The 18,949-nt window shown below is 37.1% G+C and overlaps 1 protein-coding gene across 1 annotated transcript; it reads left to right on the top strand.

Moving 5' to 3' along the window:
• Positions 1-5,707: 5,707 nt before the first annotated feature.
• On the top strand, positions 5,708-17,769 carry LOC113670804 (SMAD family member 4). Its single transcript, XM_027187000.2, has 8 exons — positions 5,708-6,340; positions 6,573-6,605; positions 11,968-12,045; positions 12,556-12,651; positions 13,173-13,241; positions 13,811-13,867; positions 14,402-14,596; positions 15,001-17,769. The coding sequence occupies exons 1-8, from the start codon at positions 5,815-5,817 to the stop codon at positions 15,486-15,488; spliced, it is 1,542 nt and encodes a 513-aa protein (XP_027042801.1). The 5' UTR covers positions 5,708-5,814; the 3' UTR covers positions 15,489-17,769.
• Positions 17,770-18,949: the final 1,180 nt, after the last annotated feature.

The raw sequence follows: 18,949 nt of genomic DNA, 5'->3' as shown, positions 1-18,949 counted from the left end.
AGCTGAGACACTTTGTGCCATTCTCTGTACTCATAAATATTTATAAATCCTTAATTTTACCTTATTTAACAAATGAACTCATTACTTGGGGTAATGCGTCTAAAACCTATCTAAAGAAAATTTTTCTCTAAAAGCGAGTATTACGCAATCCCCTTATTTATAAATGCAAAATTTCTGCCTGTTACCTTCTGATATTATGAAGCTGTATGTAAATTAATGCTCGATGTTCATGATGACAGTGCACCTTCTAACATCATGAAAATTTTTACCAGAACTTCAAACATCGATACATATACTACTCGCTCAATGTAACAGCTCTTTAGCGTTAAGCACTCTGGGCCTAAAATGCGAGAAAGGCCTTTTTGCGTGTTGGTGTCAAAGTCTGGAATGAGATACCTAATGAATACAAAAACTTGTCAAAGAAATCCTTCAAAAGAGGAAACAAAAAGAGCTCTTCTCAACATCCTAGAAACTGAAGATTCTTACATGGAGCCTGATGAGATAACAATGCTAAAATTCAAACACAGCAAAATTGAACCAAACTGAATCAGTTCTACAATATGTTTCGTACACTTAAAAACTATGACTTTCTCTCCTTTACAATTGAACATCTGCCAGTTTCCTTTTTTTTTCTTTCTTGTGTATCTTTTTGTCTTTTTATGTTCAATTTCTTCATTTCCGTTTCAGGTTATTTCCAGTGTAATTGAAATAAGTTAGTTAAAGCAAAAAAAATTGACCCGCCTCGATTAGCGTTTGCTATCTGCGGGTCAAAGGAATATCTTGTAAATATGTATGAAAATAAAAATAAAAGTGTTATTAGAATAGACGAACCTGTGAGCAAGTAAGTTACCTTATTGCATAGCTGCCTAAAAAGATGTTGAGGTCGTACCTTGGAAGGAAGGGAGTTTACTAAAAACCCCACATACCATCCTCAGTCTTTGTGCTTCTACCCCTGAGAATTGGGTAAGAGTGCGAAAAGGCCTAGAAATGAGGTTGTCGTTCACAAGGAGCTTTTTTCTTTTGCTCTAAGCCTTGGCAGTTACTCAGAACCTTGATACCGCCAGGCTATCCAATCAATGTTCTATCTGTCAGCAAGAGTTTAATCGCTTTATTTATTCCAATTATTATTATTGCCACACTGATGATCACCGGCGTTGATTCAGTGACACTAATCCTCAGTCTTTATACTTTGTATTGTCTCCCTGGCTCAATCTATGTCAGCTAGGTTAGTTTTCTTTGCTACAACCCTGGCCTCTTCGGGCAGCTTTTCAATCCATGGCGTACAGCAGCTGCCAATCAGTTAACATCTCTGAACTTACAATTACATCATCTTGATTTGCCAAAGGCGAGCATGATAAATTAATCCGAGAGATAAATAACGCCAACATTATGTTTTTTTTACCTTTTTTTTAACTCAAGCGACAGACTTCGCCAAAAAGGAGTCTAGAATGCGACTTACCCTTCAATTGTAATCGATTAGCACAACTTTTTTCTTCATTCATATTGAAAACTGAGCAGCTCCAAGCTCTTGTGAAGGGATAGTTACCTTCATCCCCACGGGAACTACAACTTTGGTATCAAACTCACGAGTAGAAATAGATTCCCGGCAATGAACCTCTTCTGTAAATAAATTTTTGTCTTTGTTTTGTTTTGCTATTCATGTTCAAATCTCCATGTATTTCTTGCTGTTTATGTCAAGTGCGCAACAGCTGTAACTCCTACTTACGAGCTCGTGATCAAAATTCTGCTTCCTCACGAAGTGTATATTTAAGTTTCTCCTCTGCGATAGGAGACAACTTATGGCCTCTGGAACTTGGCTTGGATTTTGTCAAGTATAATTTTCACTAATGGACAGATTTCCTTGGCTAACGAACTGAAAGGTTGCCCTCTTTTTCCCCTCAGCGAAACGTGTAGTTTCTTGCAGCGAATCGTGTCATCATGTCGGGTATAAATTTGCATATCAACCTTTGTTACCAGAAATTTGATTTACCTTGCCACAACACGTTTCGTGTATTCGGATGTAGAAATTTCCTTACAAAAATTTTTCCTTGCAAGTCTAGTTTACGGGCCATCTTTCATCGTTTTTTGATTATCACTTTTACCAAAACCACATCAGTAATAACCAAAGAAAGTGACCAAGACGAACAAAGAAAATTAAAAAATTCAAGGTCGGGTTTCCAAGAACGCCCTCTTTTTTCTGTAAAAAACGGCAAAGATTCACTCCGGTTTAACTTTAAAATAGATAATTTAGCTGTAGACAGGTGTTATATAAATGTTTATTTCAGGTGTTTAGGTCTCTAATCCCCTAAAGATCATTTCTGTACCTGTCAGCCCTTGAAAGGTGCTCGTACAGTTTGGGAAATTCACAAGTAACTCACGTTTCGCTTGAATATTTGGTCGAATGAGGTACATTTTGCTAGGGACAAAATAGGAACAGAACAAAAAGAAAGAAAGCATCATTGCAATCATCCGTGTTAAATTCTCTCCTGCCCTTTGGCATACCTTGCAGTATTCATGAAGAAGACGAGAGGAGAGTTCGTGTAGTTCTCGTTAGACACAACATAAGTAATCAAAGCAACAACAAAAGCAAGATTTCCTATTGTTTCCCGTTTTCTGCTAACCAGTTTTATCATTATTTTTATCAATATACTTCCCGTTAAGACAAAAGGGTACCATTTTAGTTTTGTGTCGAACCTTAAATTTAGCCTGCATAAATATTTGAAGCCTCTGAGAGACTAACAAATGACTTTTTTGGAAAAATGTATAGAATGATAACTGAGAACGAACGGAAAATTTAATGCTTTGCTCCGCAAAACAACGCACTAAGGTTGGAAAGGCTATATAATAACTTTTTGAGGGGCTAAAGCCGAGGAAACATTTGTCGGAAAAGGGCGTAGTCGATATTTCTTGAAATAAATCTAACTTGACGATTTAAGAATTACATTAAATGAGATTTCTATATTTACACCTGTAACAGGTGGCCTTGTCTCCCTCTGTGCGGTGGAGTTTACAAAAAGCTGAGCCCTGCAGAGAATTACGGATTACTTGTAAAGGCTGCTTGCCTGCAGACTGATAAAAAGCAAGCGAGTTTCGATAAGGGACACAAAGAAATCGGTCTTTTTTCTTGATTCGACTTTAAATCATCTTTGTTGTCGCGGTAAGTACGTTTTCGTTTGCTTTTGCTTTCTTGACCGCAGTAAGTCTAGTCGTACTGGTTGAGGCGAGACTCACGGGGAAAAAGGTGCGATAAAGACGTTGTCAACATGGATATCGGCAAGGCTACATCCGATGAAAAATTCAATTTTTTTCGGAAAATTGACTGAAGTCTGTGTTACATACAGTTGCTGATGAGTTTAAGTCTCCTGTATCTAAATGTTATCCTGGCCCGAGTTGTTCAAATCTGGGTTAAGATAACACAGGGTTAGCAAGGAATTTGATTTCAGGTCTGAAAGCTTAAAAGAAAATTCAGTTCAAATCTTTTTGCTTGCAATTTGATCATTGGATGTTCTAAAAAGAATAGGGAAAATTTTCACTAAAAGGCTTTGGAAAAAAGAATATAGAAACCTGCATTAAAATTTAACCCTGGGCTAGCACTAATCGGCCTTTGAACAACTGGGCCCTGATGCGTTAGCAAATTTATTTGCCTAATTGGGACCTGTACAAACTTCACCGGCCAATAGAGGACTCAAAGAAAAAAACGTTACTAATATTTCCAGGCGAGAAATAATGAAGACTAAAAGAATATGATAAATACCACATTTCTTACAGTTCCTGTCGCTCCTTAAATTAAACGCTAGTTTTTTTTTTGTTTTGTTTTGTTTTGTTTTTTTGATGAAGGTCCGCAAGGATCAATTTTTCTCTTTAGCGGCACATTCCAGATTCCCAGGTAAATAGGAATGTGCCTCGGGGGCTTATCAGATTCCAGGGTTTCTGGACTGTGGCTTCTGAAAGAGGGATGGGATGCTAATGAAAAAGTCTTAGGCGATCAAAATTAGAATCATTTAGATGATTTTTTTTCTTTAAATTTCTGTTGACGGGAGAAGGAGATATTTTGTTTTCTCTGAAACTTGAGGTGATCTAACTTTTGTCAAATGCCGTATGTAATATTCATGGCTTATTTATATATATATATATATATATATATATATATATATATATATATATTTATATATATATATAATTGTGGAAAATTGTAGCAAATGCTGTTGGAAAGTGCTCAATAGACATGAGTGTAGAGCGAAATACAGTTCAAAATGACTAAAATGAAACACGCATGATTCCCTGTAACTCTGAGTTTCGTGCTTACGCACTCGTCAGACAGATTTAATATATATATATATATATATAACTAACTGCAGACAGTACTGTTTCGGCCTTCTGGGCCTCATCAGTGCAGTGCTGATGCTGGGATGGAGGTAAGACCATATAGCCACCCCAAGTGATCTCACATATGTGGGATCATCTAAGCCATGCCAGAGTGCTCAAACTAGAAAAACTAGTGAGCATGCATAATGCTAGCAGCAATGACTCATCCTAGTAGAGTGCTCAATTTGGACATGAAAGCAAAGCTTTGTATGCCAAAGAGCAATATCTAACTTTAATGATATATACTATCTATATATATTATATAAAACAGAACAAAACAAACTGAGCAACAATATTCAAAACGGAAACTAATACAGGCTTCCAGAGACAGAGAATATTATGTGCCTATCCACTAGGTATAATTACACAGACGAGAGATCTCTTGATACCGTTAACTGTGCAGCGGTAGATGAACATTTACATCACCCTATAATTAAAAAAAAAAGCCATATCGTTTTTTCGTGTGTATGTGTGTTTTCTTTATCGATATGTTCTTATCTCTTTTTTTCAAAGAATTTTTTGTGTAGGGAATTGGTTATTTGATCGTAACGATGAAGATCAAAAGCTCCGCATAACTGACTGCGCTTCAGAAGTAAATAGTCTTCTTTTATTTTTGAAGCATTATTTCTTTCAAAGATGAAAGGGGTGAGAAATGGCCCCTTGAAGGATTGTGCAAAAGAATGAGACCGCAACAGAAGAAAAATATGAGCTAATTGCGCTTATATCAATACGTATACCGTATTCAATATTTATCAGACTCCATTCATGATTGAATTGTGCAATTGAAGACTCTTGATTATTCATACAGAGACATGGCTGGGTTTTCGAAATCTGATTTGCACTTGGGTTAGTTACGTAGCAAAAAATGAAAACGTAATTTCCAAAGTGGTTAACTCTGTTAATGACAGCTAATTGTACTTCGGAAATTTCGGTTCTCTGGTCTGTTGCACTCTTTGTTAATGTGCCCATCGACTGGGTTGACTATTGATAAATAAAAATGACCACACCATCTGAAAAGAGTAGTGGTTGCCTCTCTAAACGAGAACCGGATTTTGCTTGCATTTATGTAATTGAATTTAAAAATCCCAGTCTTAAATGAAATACCTGGAATGATTTGTTAGTTGTCCTCGGTTAATTTTCTAGACTAAGAGTAAAGCTGTGGTATGAAACCTTAAACTAAATTTGTGAGTGATGATTGATTTATAAGCAAAATACTGACAAGTAGTACAATTTCCGAACTCCAAGAGGCTAAAATAGAGAGAAAAAAAAAATCGAAATCTTCTACAGGGGTGGAGTGGGGACTGGATGGCATTGTTTTCGCAGACTTTCACGCATGCGTACTGAGTCATAGTTGTCGTTGTGGTTCGTGACATCGCGCGGGCTCTGTCGAGTCGAGTTGTATGTTCATGTATGCATGTGATTTGAAACTCTTTCCTGGTGGCAACATTCATGTGCGACTTGTCGTTATTGTCTGAAATCCAAAACAGGATAGACTCAACGGACACAGTCCACGAACAGATAGACACGTCCTTGTTTGTTACGCCTAGCTCCGTGGCGGAGAGGCTGTCAAAGATGGCTGTGGCACCGAACAGTTCAGATGCGTGCCTGAGTATCGTTCACAGCCTGATGTGTCACCGACAAGGGGGTGAGTCAGAGTCGTTCGCGAAGCGGGCTATCGAGTCTCTCGTCAAGAAACTCAAAGAAAAAAGAGACGAGCTAGACGCCTTGATTACCGCTATAACCTCTGGTGGCACGCATCCTTCCAAATGCGTTACAATTCAACGCACATTAGACGGAAGATTACAAGTCGCCGGTCGGAAAGGTTTCCCCCATGTCATTTACGCGCGAATTTGGAGGTGGCCCGATCTGCACAAGAATGAACTAAAGCACGTCAAGTACTGCCAGTTTGCTTTTGATTTAAAATGTGACAGCGTTTGCGTGAATCCTTATCATTACGAGCGAGTCGTCTCACCGGGTGAGTAAAAAAATATCAAGCTCCAATATTTTACGAATTCGACGGGTCGATCGACGGTTGAAGGTTGCCTATGGCTATTATTGCAGAAACGCAGTCGACAATAGTTTAGTCTACGCGTGGATCCATTTTCCTATTTCCTTGATCGACTCAGGGACTGTTTGTTAAGATTTGGTATTACTTGTGTGTTTTGTAAATGCAAAATAAGACTAAACTTATGAACCGTTATTCACAGATATTACGGGATTGGCATTGTCGAGGAATCCAGGTAGGTTGTGAATCCATAAGTACTTTACAGCGGTAGATGTCAATGTTTTGCTGTTTATCACAAACGACTCGAATGGAGAGGCCGTGTTTTTCTATAATTTTTTTTTTTCAGTCTCATTCCTCAACACTCTCGGCTTGTATGCCCAAACATTTATATTTGTACGTGGGTACTGTTTCTCAAGAGTTTTCGTCAAAACTGTCGATTTCTTGCCTTTGAAACAGACAAAAGTTACCACGGGTTCCGACGTGCAATTATATTCATGGCGATATCTTTGTTCCATTCCAGACTTTCTGTCTGCTCGAAAACACGTGGCTTGGCCATCTTTTTTGTTTTCATTTAGGAGTACATGCTTGACTGGGATCAGACAATGGAACTGGTCGTTTCCCCTTCTATTGTTGAGAATGTGATCATTTGTTCGAGAACGCGGAGATCGAGCTCCCCAAATATTCGCCTAGATCTTTCTTTGACTTAAATCATTAAACCACAAAAGAGATCTTAATTACGGAGGCGATAGAAATAGCTAACAAGGAGATTGAACTTATGGTGTCACGATATGCATCATTCAATTTATTGTACTCTCAAAACTCTCCCAAGAGCAGCTATTCAAATCACAAAAGCCTGTATTACTCTTGCTCTTAAGCTTATTGTGGCAATCAGAACATACATTGAGTAGAAAAGTCAACAATTTGTTTCATTCCAGTTAAAATACTAAGACTACTATCTGCTTTACTGTTGAGGTAGCGGCATTAAAATGTTCGATTTTGGTTAGTTGGTTTATTTGGCTTTTTCCGGATTTGACAAACACGAGTCTTGACTTGATGGTGTTTCGATTTCAAAAGCTAAAAGAGATATTTTAGGTTATTTACCTATTATTGTATGAGTTGTCTAATGCCCTTAAATGATTCATAACGTTAAAAAAGTTATAAGAAAAAAAAACATGATCCTGGTAAACAATTGTTTTTAACTCTGGGTGAGGTTGTTTGAAAATTTATGAGGATCGATTGTCACTCGTTCCTCAAGTCTATTACCGTCTTTTCAGCCAAATAGTGTCTCGAACTGTCAACACAAATTAAAACGCTCAAAATCATAAATGGATAAAAATTACAACTGGTAATTTTATAATTAGGTGATGGGCTACTGTTGACATTGTTTGACAAATAGTTCATCTCTTCCTGTTGGTATGCTCTCTCTCTTTAATTGATTTCTTTGAGATCTTGCTCTCTAAAAGCATAAAATAACCAAGTGTTACAATGAGCTCTCTTGTAGGAAAAAAATGAGTACTTTCTCTCACTCTCTCTGTCTCTGTCTATCTCACTCTATCTGTTCAAATTGAACTTTAAAAATGCCATTAGTAGGGAAAGAAAGCTTTGAAAAGCATCAGCACCTTTCATTTCTTTAAATTGATGTATTTATCACACTTTTAGTTCTAATAGAAAATAATGTATATAATGGTTTATGCTGTGCTATGGAGCATGAAGGTCTTAGTCTGTATTTATTTGAAAGAAAAGCTCCTTTAGCTTCCCTCAATAGTTTAAGCTCTGTGAAAAGCCCACCACATTTCTTGTGAAAAGGAAACAACATTTTTTTCAAATCTTGTTTTTATTGTCAAAGTTTTGAATACCAGAATTCTATGATTGATGTTGGGAATTTGCTGACTTTCATAATGATTTTAAGTTTTACAGTAAATTGAACATAGGGGGTTACTGTTTAATCTTGATGTTTACCTTGAAATATCAAATTCCTTATTTTAGGACCTTTTGCTAATGAACACCTCCTCTATCTATTAAGGACTTTTCATCATTTCAATACAGATGAAAGTGGAAAATATTGAACATAACTTTGTGAAAAAATTCTAAGGATGAAATCTAATTTACATTGTGCTGTGCTCTATTTTCTTTGAAAGTCATGGTTTTAAATTTTTTATGCCTTGTGAGAAATTACTTTTTTTATGATTTTCCATCTAAAGGTTTTTTTATTCTTTTTGATGGCACAAGCTCTCCATAGATATTCTAGAGAGCCTTGACTCATTGCTGGAATTTTATTTTTCAGCATTTTAATTAAAACCCCTATTCATGATGTAAAGCTGGGGATTTAACTTAGTCTTGAGAAGTACTTTTGCTAGAAGCTGTTTGTGGAAAGGCAGTTCTTTGCTTTTAACACTTTTATAAAGTTTTCACATCACCCAATATGTGGAGGTGGATGTATGAATCCAAGGCCAGATTTAGAAGGGTTTTTAAGGGGTTGCAGCTTATCTTTTTGGGATTTGTAGTTTGGAACAAACCTTTTTCATTGGATGTTGATATGTCTGTAGATTTAATGATAAATGAGTGTGTGCTTCTTTAACCAGTTTCCAATGCTCTTCCTTATTCTTTTTCTGTCCTTGTTCACTCATGAAAACAATCAGGATTAAGATGAAGGAGGAACTTTAGAGAACTTTGCACCACTAAAAGCACTAAAAGCCAGAGATTACAGATCTCTTGCTGCAGCATGACACATGTGGCAACTTTTCATTCTGATAGATTTAACAGTGCTGTTGGGAAGTGATATTGTTTATCACATTAGGTGATTGTTAATTTTATGTGTGAAGTAGACCGCAATGTTTTGATTTTGTAGTGTTTGTCTTAAGGGAGAAATGATTATCATCACTATTTTTGGTGTTAAACACTAAGGCAGAAGAGGCAAGATAATTTCAATCCTCCATGGTTAATAAGAAAATTGTGTTGTGTTTTGCTAAAGCCACTGAAGGTGGAATAGAAGTTACATTTCCTTGCTAAATAGTTCATATTTATTTTCCTGCAATCTGCTACAGCTGTTACATTATTTTGTGCTCAAACAAATGTGTATCAAACTGCATTTTTTTAGCAGCTGAGATGGTACTTCTGGCTTTGCCTCATGATTGTAGGTGACTTTCTAATAATTATTATATTTTGTGGCTTTCAGGAGTCAATTCTTAGAAAAACAAATTTACATGATAACATTGAACAGTAGCACGACATGCTTCATTGGGCTTGCAAGGCAAATTGTGGCTGTGTTACCCTTTTTTGTTTTTTTGTTTTCTGACCTGAACCTTTGAAATCAAAGCATCAGGTAAGACAGACTGGTACCAGTTCAACAACCAACAATTGAAGAGCAAAAAATGCTTAGAAACTTGATAGCCCAATCCAGCAGTCAGACAAGTTTTATATTCCAATGATTATTTTTTCTGCTATGTTGCCAAAAATGTAAATCCTAGAAGTCTTGACGCATGTCTGCAAATTGAATTATACAAGGCTGTAGTGATTATAAGAATCTATTGAATCATGTTTCAAAAGACTTCTCAAATGTCTTGAATGTTTCCAGCCTTAATTTTCAAGGGACACAACACCCAGTCTAAGTAAATCTAAGTTAAGTTTTTAAAACCTGTTTACATTGGTCAGAATTATGACAGATTGACTAGAATAATTGAATATTCTGTTTAACATTTTAGGAATGTGTTAATGTTATTAATTCAAACACAGCTATATTTTTCTTAAAGAATGTTAAATAAACATAGATTTTGGTGAGGGAAATTTAGGAAAAAGTCATGGCATGTCACAATGGGAAAGATCAAGGGTCGGTTTTCTTTGGAAGATGATAAAAAATATTTTCAGTTGGAGAGTGTTCTGCTCTCTTCTGCTTCATCTCTTTAAAAGTAAATTTTCTCATATCATAATAATTTTCTATCCACTTTCTAAATCTCAGAAACATGCTTCTTTTCTGTACACGTGAGTGCCGAGGAAACATTTCGCCAATGCTCTTTTCTAAAGTTGAAGAAACAATACCACTTTGAAAGATGTAGTCATAATTGGAAATTTTAAGAGAAAGAATAGTTTACCAAATACACTGTATGATATCATATTTGAAGTAATTTCAATGTAGTTTTGTAGTGGGTGCATGCGCCATGGCGCCTCAGGTCTTTTTCTCAAAAATAAGAAAGCTAAAATCTCACTCTATAGAGATTCCTGTTTTACAAGAATCTGTAATATATGGAATGTCTTACCATATAACAAAAGAGCTTAAAAGGAACTACCATCTTTCATCAAAAAACTAATATCTTTCTTTTATCTAAGACTTAGCAAAATTTTCAATAAAGACGACATCTGTTCATTTAAAAAAGTTTGTGTAAAATGTCGTTGTTTCAATGCTCTTAATTCTTATACATGTTAATCAACTAGTTTTTTCTTTTTATCTTTTGTTAATGATTGTATATTTTGTTATTTCCTAGCATAGGGGCTTGTAAGTGGGTTGAGTTTCAATTTTGTTTGTTTGTAGGGGATGGGGAAAGGTAAAGTAACTAGTAGGAGACAACCTTGTCCTATTGTAAATTTACGTGCCTTAGGCAAATTGTGAAATAAACAAAGTAGAGTGACAAAAATGTTACTGTGCAGATCATGTACATGCATTTTTCATTGGTACAGAAGCTCTCATTTCTTTGCAATATGGACTGCTGTGTAAAGGAATTGACAAGATGAATAATCACACGAAAAGATAATCACAACAAACAAACAAGACAGTGAATCTGTTTTGGCATCTTTGATGAACAGTAGCTCAAGAAAAGCCCCCGAGGCAGTAGTCAGGTGAAAGAAACGACTGGAATTATTGCAAGGACAAAACAAAGTGATCACATGAAAACCAAATGTCAGTTAACAGCAAGCAAGATGCAGCATGTAGGCTTGAGGCTAATAAATAAGTTATTCCCCAGGAATATGAACAATGATGAATTTAATGGAAAAGTTTGCTCTAGAGACCATACTATGTTTTTCTTTGCCTTAAGGAACATAAATGAATTGTGAATTATGGTGATTTATCTCCACAAAAGGAGCCACCCAGAAAATGAATATTTTGTCAAAAAATTGCCTGCAATAGATAACCAAGGTTAACTATTTCTGAACCATCATTGTTATTTTGCATTTGCAGGTACAGTAGCTTAGTTAGCGAGTTTCTCTTCAAATAGTGGGGTCTATAGTCTAATTTTAAACGCATTCGAAGATAGTTTTGGAACTGTCACACTTACACCTATGGCATCTTCAAATATTCATTTTAGTAATGGGATTTTACTCCTTTAACCACCAAGAGTGACTACATGGCTTCAGATTTCTCTTAACAGTATCAGCCTTGATTCAAATGTAAAGATCAGGTGGGGAAAGGAAATCATCACCAATTTAAGAAGCTCCTGATTGTCCAAAAAATTCTCCTTTTCAGTATCAGAGGAAATGTGAAGAGACAAGTGTGGAGAATGTGAATGTTATCGTTAGGGTGTATAGAGTTTATAGCTGGATTATTTTGAGTCTGTATTTCAAAAACTTATTTATTGTTCCTTTTGTTTTTTTTCTTTGGTCATTAGATGGGGCCTATGCCAGTAATTCTCAATCAGATCCAGACTTCCGCCAAGCTGTTGGTCCAACAGCACATCATTATCCAGGTTTGGTCACTATAAAAAACGTGCTGTTTGATAATAATGTTTCAGTGGATTTATCAACAATTTACTTTGCACCACGTGTGCCAAGTTTCCATTCAGTTTATGCCATGCAGTTGTAAATCTTGTTAATCTACTGTTTGGTTGATAAATATTACAGATAGTTTACTTAGATACAACTTAAACTCCTGTGTGTAAAAAATTTGGAAAAGTTTGTAAACCCCACTTACCTTGGGCATTTGATCTATAAACTTGTTCCCTGAGTTCTCTGTAACTCCTGCATGGGTTAATACAGCTACTGAAACTGACAAAAAGTGTGGTTTATCACCTAAATACAACAGTTATGAGGACTACTTTAAAGTCACACCTGATAGTTATGACTTAGCCTAAAAGGGGAGTAAACCTTTGATTATATTTCCATGGTTGTTAACAAAAGCAGATACACCTATAGAAAAGAAACAATAGCTGACAATTCATTTGGTGAATTATCACTTACACATAAACATTTACTGGCAGGAAGCCAAACAATTCCTTCAGTTGTTGGTTCTCCACATGATATGTACCCTGGAATGCATCCATCAGGAGATCCCTCTATGGGTCATGTTGCCTCAGGTATGACACTTGATCTCTTACAGTCTAACATGTTTTCTTCAGGGTAAAGAAAGTTATAGTTAGGTTGGTTCTATGTTCAAATGAATGATTTTCAATTTTGAAACCTCAAAAGAATTAAGTAAGTGTTTGTTATCAAACTTTGGACTTAAAGCAGAAAACTTATATGTATGTAGACATTCCTGGAAAATTAATTTGAGGTAAAAGGTTTTCATTTAGATTTCCCTTTCACTTTTCCCTTTTACTTTTAGTTTTTTTTCATCTCAGTAATTTTTATAATCTAAAGGGTCATTCTTGTGATACTTGATACCTGACATGTTTTTCCAGGTTAGAAAGTCCTCAAAATTTTGTATTATATTGTTAAACCCCTTGTCATTCCCTTGCTGATAATTTTCTCTCTTCTCATTACCTGTCTGCTTTACTGAGTGTTGAAAATTCAGGGAGAATTTTCCAAATTGATCACTCCAACAAAACCAGATTTACAGATGTTATAATGTGTTTGTGTAAAATGTTCCCTTCCGCAGGACCTCCCACTTGGGGTACACCAGGATCTGCCACCTACAACCCTGGACCACACCCTGGGGCTGGTTATTGTAAGTTTAATGAATGTTGTAAATGAGAGGGAATTCATCAAATCGCTTTCAGTCAATCTTTTTCGTGCCCCCCTCTCCACTAGGTGGCATTAATGTAGCTCAGATTTTTCAAAGGTGGAGGGGGGTGGTCACAGTTACACATTTCCATGCACATGAGGTGAAGCACCTTATACTAATCTTCTATCTTCTGTACCAGTGAGGTTGTATTCACGAGGTGATAAGGACAGCAAATGAAGTATCTAGCTTTGAGAAAGATCTTTTCTGGGTAGAGTGTAGTCGAATTTTTCGCAAATGTGAAAAAGCACAGATGATCCATGAAGGAATGAGGATAACACAGGGTGGCTCTGAGCTCCAAGTCAAGGGAGAATGATTTTAAAAACTTTATATCTCTCTATTAAGAATTTTTTTTTTTTTTCAAGAAGAAGCTTAAGATCTTAATAACGGAATTAAAATGCGAGATTTTCCTTTTGAACGAAAAAAATAAAAATGAAATACTAAAATACTGTTAACATAAATGAAGGTTTCGATGCTGGAAGTTAAATGTTGTCGATAATTTTTATCATCTCTAGGGACTCAGGATCAGGCATCAGAGGTTCAAGATGGCGCTCCAATATCTAAACACCCCCGTAAGTACACTCACTCACCTCATGTACGATATTATACAATGGATAAGATATTTTCCGGGTGGGAGGTCCGTAAGGGAACAAACTTTGCCCGAAACTTGACAGAAACTTGAGTGCAGCCTGAGCCCTAGGGCCGTACTCAACACCGAAGGCACACTTTTTCCCAAACGGACCGACCGGTAAATAATTTTTCTTTTCCGGCTGGTTTACTTTTATCCGCTTTGCCCGCCATGATCCGTATTGTTTGAGCTGGACCGGTTTCGAGCGCCCGATTAGCCAATTAGAGGATTTGAGATTAATAGACTAAGTGACCTTTTAAAGAGCAGTTGACGAGAATAAAAGTGAAAGCTGAAGTAAAATTACCGTGACAAGTGAAAAATGTGTTGAAGGAAGGATGAAAGGCAGTTATTTAAGGGTCGCGCAATTTAGGCTTCTCACACACTCGCGCCAGCCAAAAAGATTCCCGAATTGGGTGCCCCCAACGAAGTTTGATCTTTATCGTCTAATTTTAATTAACTCTTCCTCTTCTCGCAACAGCTCCAGAAAACTGGTGCTCGATATCATACTTCGAACTGGACCAGCAGGTTGGAGAGATTTTTAAGGTGATGTCTTCGTGTCCGTCAGTCACAGTGGATGGTTATGTTGATCCTTCGGGTGGGAACAGGTTTTGTCTTGGTCAGCTCTCCAACGTCCACAGAACCGAAGCGAGTGAGAAGGCGAGGCTACACATAGGTTAGTGGCTCAATGTCTGTTCATGAAACTTTGTAAGTCTTTATTGATCGATTCAGTGGTGAATCTTCCCTAAGTAGAAGGTCTACACTCTTTCGTACTACCTTTTTGTCAGTGCAGACACCCACGAGATCTGTGTTCGCGCGGTTGTTGATGAAGAAAGATTTGTTTGGAAGCCACATATGTGGTAGGGCTCTTATCAGTCCTTATTTCAGTTTACTTCTGGGATCTTTGTGTCACAAATTCTCCCGAGCTGGATGGGAGTCAAACGGAATTCACCAGCCTGTCATTTAGGCAGAGTGTCTTACGAACTATGTATTACCCTTAGAAACAAGCTGCAAAGCGGAACCTGAACACAAGGACTGTCCTCATGAATTAGCCCTTTCTATCTTTGTGTGTCTTTTTAGGAAAAGGAGTCCAGCTAGATTTAAGAGGTGAAGGTGATGTCTGGGTGAGATGTCTCAGTGAACACAGCGTCTTTGTACAAAGTTATTATTTAGATAGAGAGGCAGGGCGTTGCCCCGGGGACGCTGTACACAAAATCTACCCATCCGCGTACATTAAGGTGTTTGACTTACGTCAGTGTTATCGACAAATCAAGCAACAGGCTCATGCTGCCCAAGCTGCCGCTGCAGCTCAAGCCGCAGCCATTTCCACCGGTGTGGGGCCTGGTGCCTTGTTACCACAGATAGGAATGAGCGTGGGTGTCGATGATTTGAGAAGGCTTTGTATACTGCGACTGAGCTTCGTGAAAGGCTGGGGACCTGACTACCCAAGAAAAAGCATCAAAGAAACACCGTGCTGGATAGAAATTCATTTGCATCGGGCGTTACAGCTTCTCGATGAGATATTGATTACAATGCCGATCAACGAGCCCCGCCCACACGACACGTGATTGACATGTAGATACACTTTGTTGGCTTCGCTGACAGTGCGTGAAACGGTTGGCGTGGCTTTGATAGTGATATCATTTTTACAAATTATTTTATTTCCCTCGCTTCCTAAGGAACGGCCATTTTGTAAGCGGTTTTTCAGCTCCTGCTATTTCCTAAAAACGGCAAAATGTTTGTTTTGTCATGATTATGCGAATTCATTCTAAGAGCATTCAAACTCTCTGTGTGGGATTATTTTTTACGCCTAGAACTTTATTGAAAGTTACTTCGAAGGTCCGTCAAGCGATCACCACTAACTGTCTTCGTGAAAGCTGCGTTGGACTTAATTCGCTTCTCACGTAAAGAAGGACAGTATGTTATAATGGAAGGGATAGTCAAAATAGGGAGATCAGTAAATATCTGAAATAGTTATGATGCAGCTTAAATCATCCATAGTGGAAATTAGGTTCTTGGCTCTAAATCAGCTCTTATAACAGTTTCTCTTGGAGGCAAAGACCTAATCGCATGCATTGGTTTTTAATGCTAAATAACAAGAATCGTGCGCTTGCGCGCTCAAAAGAGAGGGACGACGAAGGCTCTTAAAACTGTAACTCTACATTTAGGTAGATGAATGGTGCTTTTACGGTGTATTGGAATGAATATAAACATTGTCATTTGAGGTGAGATCTCTCTAATCTACAACAGCACAACCTATATGCGATTTATCAGCGATTGGCTCAGGATTACCATTTATCTCCTTGATGTTGTGCCTAATTGACCAAATGAAGATTTAAAAATATAATTAACAGGCCGTGTATAGATAGGTACTGCATTTAAAATGCATTTTATCAACCTACTTGCTTTGAAGGAGCTGTTGAAGTGCTCAAGATGATATATGGTTCTTTTTCTTATGTGTGATGGGGTTAAACAAATTCTTGAGTGTTTGTTATGTTTGGATACAGTGTTATTAACTGTTTGACATCGGAAGAGCAGATCAGAGTGATCGATCACGGTGCATTATGGTAGAGAATAATACTATTTGCTCTAGGTTAGAATGGAGTGTCTTAACCAGACTAATAGCATTCCCGTGGTTATTTTGATAGCATTCAGTAGGAAGGGAAATATATAGGCAAGCGAAAATTAAATGTTTGAGTGTACGGGGCGGGTTAAGCTTAACCCAACAACTATTAAGGTAAACAAGGGTATGCTAATAGTCTCGTCAAATTTGATACGCCTTTCTCCTATCTGTTTACTTAATTAATCGGTATTAACTAACGTAATTAACTGTTTAAGTTAATCTTGCATATACCAAAAGTACTACACCTTTTCCAGAATGGCAACCGAGTTGAAGGGGAAACCGAGAAATAATCGTCAAATTAATTGAAACTTTTTTTGCTAGCAGCAAATTCATTCACTTCCTCTATGTCGGTCTACAAGGTAAATTTTGGTCTTATGTTTGTGGATGTATGGTACAGTTGATTTTCTGGAGTGTTGTAAAACGCGAAACCAAAGAAATCACAGAGTCGATAAAGACTTGTGGTACTCGCAAGCAAACTGCCTTAAGGGCGGGAAACGCGAGTTCAAAGGTGGAAGTAGTACAAGATTTGTATATCTGATTGGCTGAGGAGATTGTCCAAGTTTTCTGGAACAGTCATAGGGCAAAGCATGGCGAAACCAGTGCAATTTGGAATTACCCCGACACTTGCTTGAAAATCGTTCTCTCTACACGGTCCTACAAACTCTTCTGAACATGAAACGTATTAAGTCTAATTTCACCGATGACACTAATTAGTGTCGATAAATTTCCAGTACGCAATCTTTGGACCATGCACTTTTTTGCTGTGAAAATTAGTTTTCGATGTGATAACTTTTCATCTCGGTCGCCACTTTGGAGAAGCTTTAAATGCTCATGCCCATTTCAATGTCTCAATTTGTCTGTGATAGCCTTGTTTTACTTTATTTTGCTAATGTAGCTCTGTTGTAAGTAAAATGTTTCCGACATTTTTAAGCAACGAATTTCATGTGTAATTGAAAACCGTTGCATTGTAGATAGCTCAGTGATAGAAATGTATTTTCGTAAAGTTAATGAGCTTTATAGACTTAATTTCTTAAGTCAAATTGTAAATTTTACTCAGCGATTTGTTTTTCAAGAAAAGTCTTATTAAGGTATGTAAAATGTATCATTGTATGATTTGAGACTTCAAGCGGAATTTAGGTCGTGGGGTCGGTTACAGAGATTTTTCATATTGTTTTAGCGATATAACTGTTCATTAATAAGTTATGAAGTAAAAACGAAAATTGAAAGATGTAGTCAGCCTCTCTAAACAGTAAATGCCAACATTCCTAGCTGCAACGTAGTTGAAAGTTCCTTTGTCACTCTTTCTGAATCCTGATTGTTTGAGTTAACAGGCAACTGTACTAAAAACTCGGAGGTTTCTTGAAAGTTAGATAATCAGTGGCTTTTCTCAATAGAGGGACGAGACAGAGTGACAGAATGACGGTCATTTTTTTGTTATCAATGGACGTTATCAATTTTGAAAGACCCAACCGTTGGTTACTGCTGCCTTCGAAATGTTTCAGACTCGGGCTTTAAATGTAGACTGGAGAGCTTTGTTGAATCTTAACATCTAATTTCTTTTGATTGCAGAATGCTTTTATTTATCCGTTCAACTGAATTAAGCAGATATTACTTGACGCTCTTCGGTTTTGTGCCACTTTTTTGGTTACATTTGAGGGAATAGGTGGGTTTTCTCAATGTCGGTCTCCTGATGAAGACTGTAAAATAATTCACTCGGTTGGTTAACATCTGTTTTTGTGCTGTGACTTCCAAACACTAGTCAACACAATCTGAAACTTTGCTTCTTCTTGATGTGTTATACAAGGGTTTTTTTTTTTTGGAGCTTCATCCCTAAAAGCTAGTGGGTTAGGCCTCGTATGCACGAAGTCAATAGTTTTTTTTTGAAAACGCACCATAAGTTAAAAAAAAACACGTTTATGCTGGATTATTTTTCTGCTAGCGTTTTTATTTGATACTAATGTTGATATGCTATTGTCGTTTAACCAAGCGTTAATAGTTGGAGCATACTTGCCAATTGTCAGGCCCCTTCCAATATTTCTTTCCAAGCTGTCGTTGTTATGATGAAAACAAAGAAACTTCTTTTACTCGCAGACTGTTGGAGATCTTTTCTGTGATAACATAAATTTAATAATTAAGATCTTCCTCGTTGTTTTAATCTTCAGTCCTTGCCTGCCGCTGGTTCCTTTCATTGGGATATAAATATCATATAAAAAGGCTGTGCTCAGCGATATTTGCATGGTATAAACCGCACGCCAGAAACTTTTACATTATTTCCTGATTTCAGTCAGCTTTTAGCCTCTAATTCCAAGCACGATTTATAAAAGGAGAAAAAAAAAATGCTGACAAGATAGTACGGGAGGAAGTAACTCTTCCTGTGCGTCTGAATTGTGACTCGTTTCTATGATA

Source organism: Pocillopora damicornis, chromosome 2 (genome assembly GCF_964200805.1).
Source record: "Pocillopora damicornis chromosome 2, jaPocDami1.2, whole genome shotgun sequence".
In the NCBI taxonomy this organism is placed as follows: Eukaryota; Metazoa; Cnidaria; class Anthozoa; order Scleractinia; family Pocilloporidae; genus Pocillopora; species Pocillopora damicornis.
Note: the sequence above shows the minus strand (reverse complement) of the source record. Positions and strands in the feature narration are given on the sequence as shown.

Bases quoted from the DNA above. Each gene is read 5' to 3' on its own strand.
- LOC113670804 (XM_027187000.2), top strand. From the start codon at position 5,815: ATGTGCGACTTGTCGTTATTGTCTGAAATCCAAAACAGGATAGACTCA. The intron at 12,046-12,555 runs GTTTGGTCACTA...ATTTACTGGCAG, and splicing joins AACAGCACATCATTATCCAG to GAAGCCAAACAATTCCTTCA. The intron at 14,597-15,000 runs GTTAGTGGCTCA...GTGTCTTTTTAG, and splicing joins GAAGGCGAGGCTACACATAG to GAAAAGGAGTCCAGCTAGAT.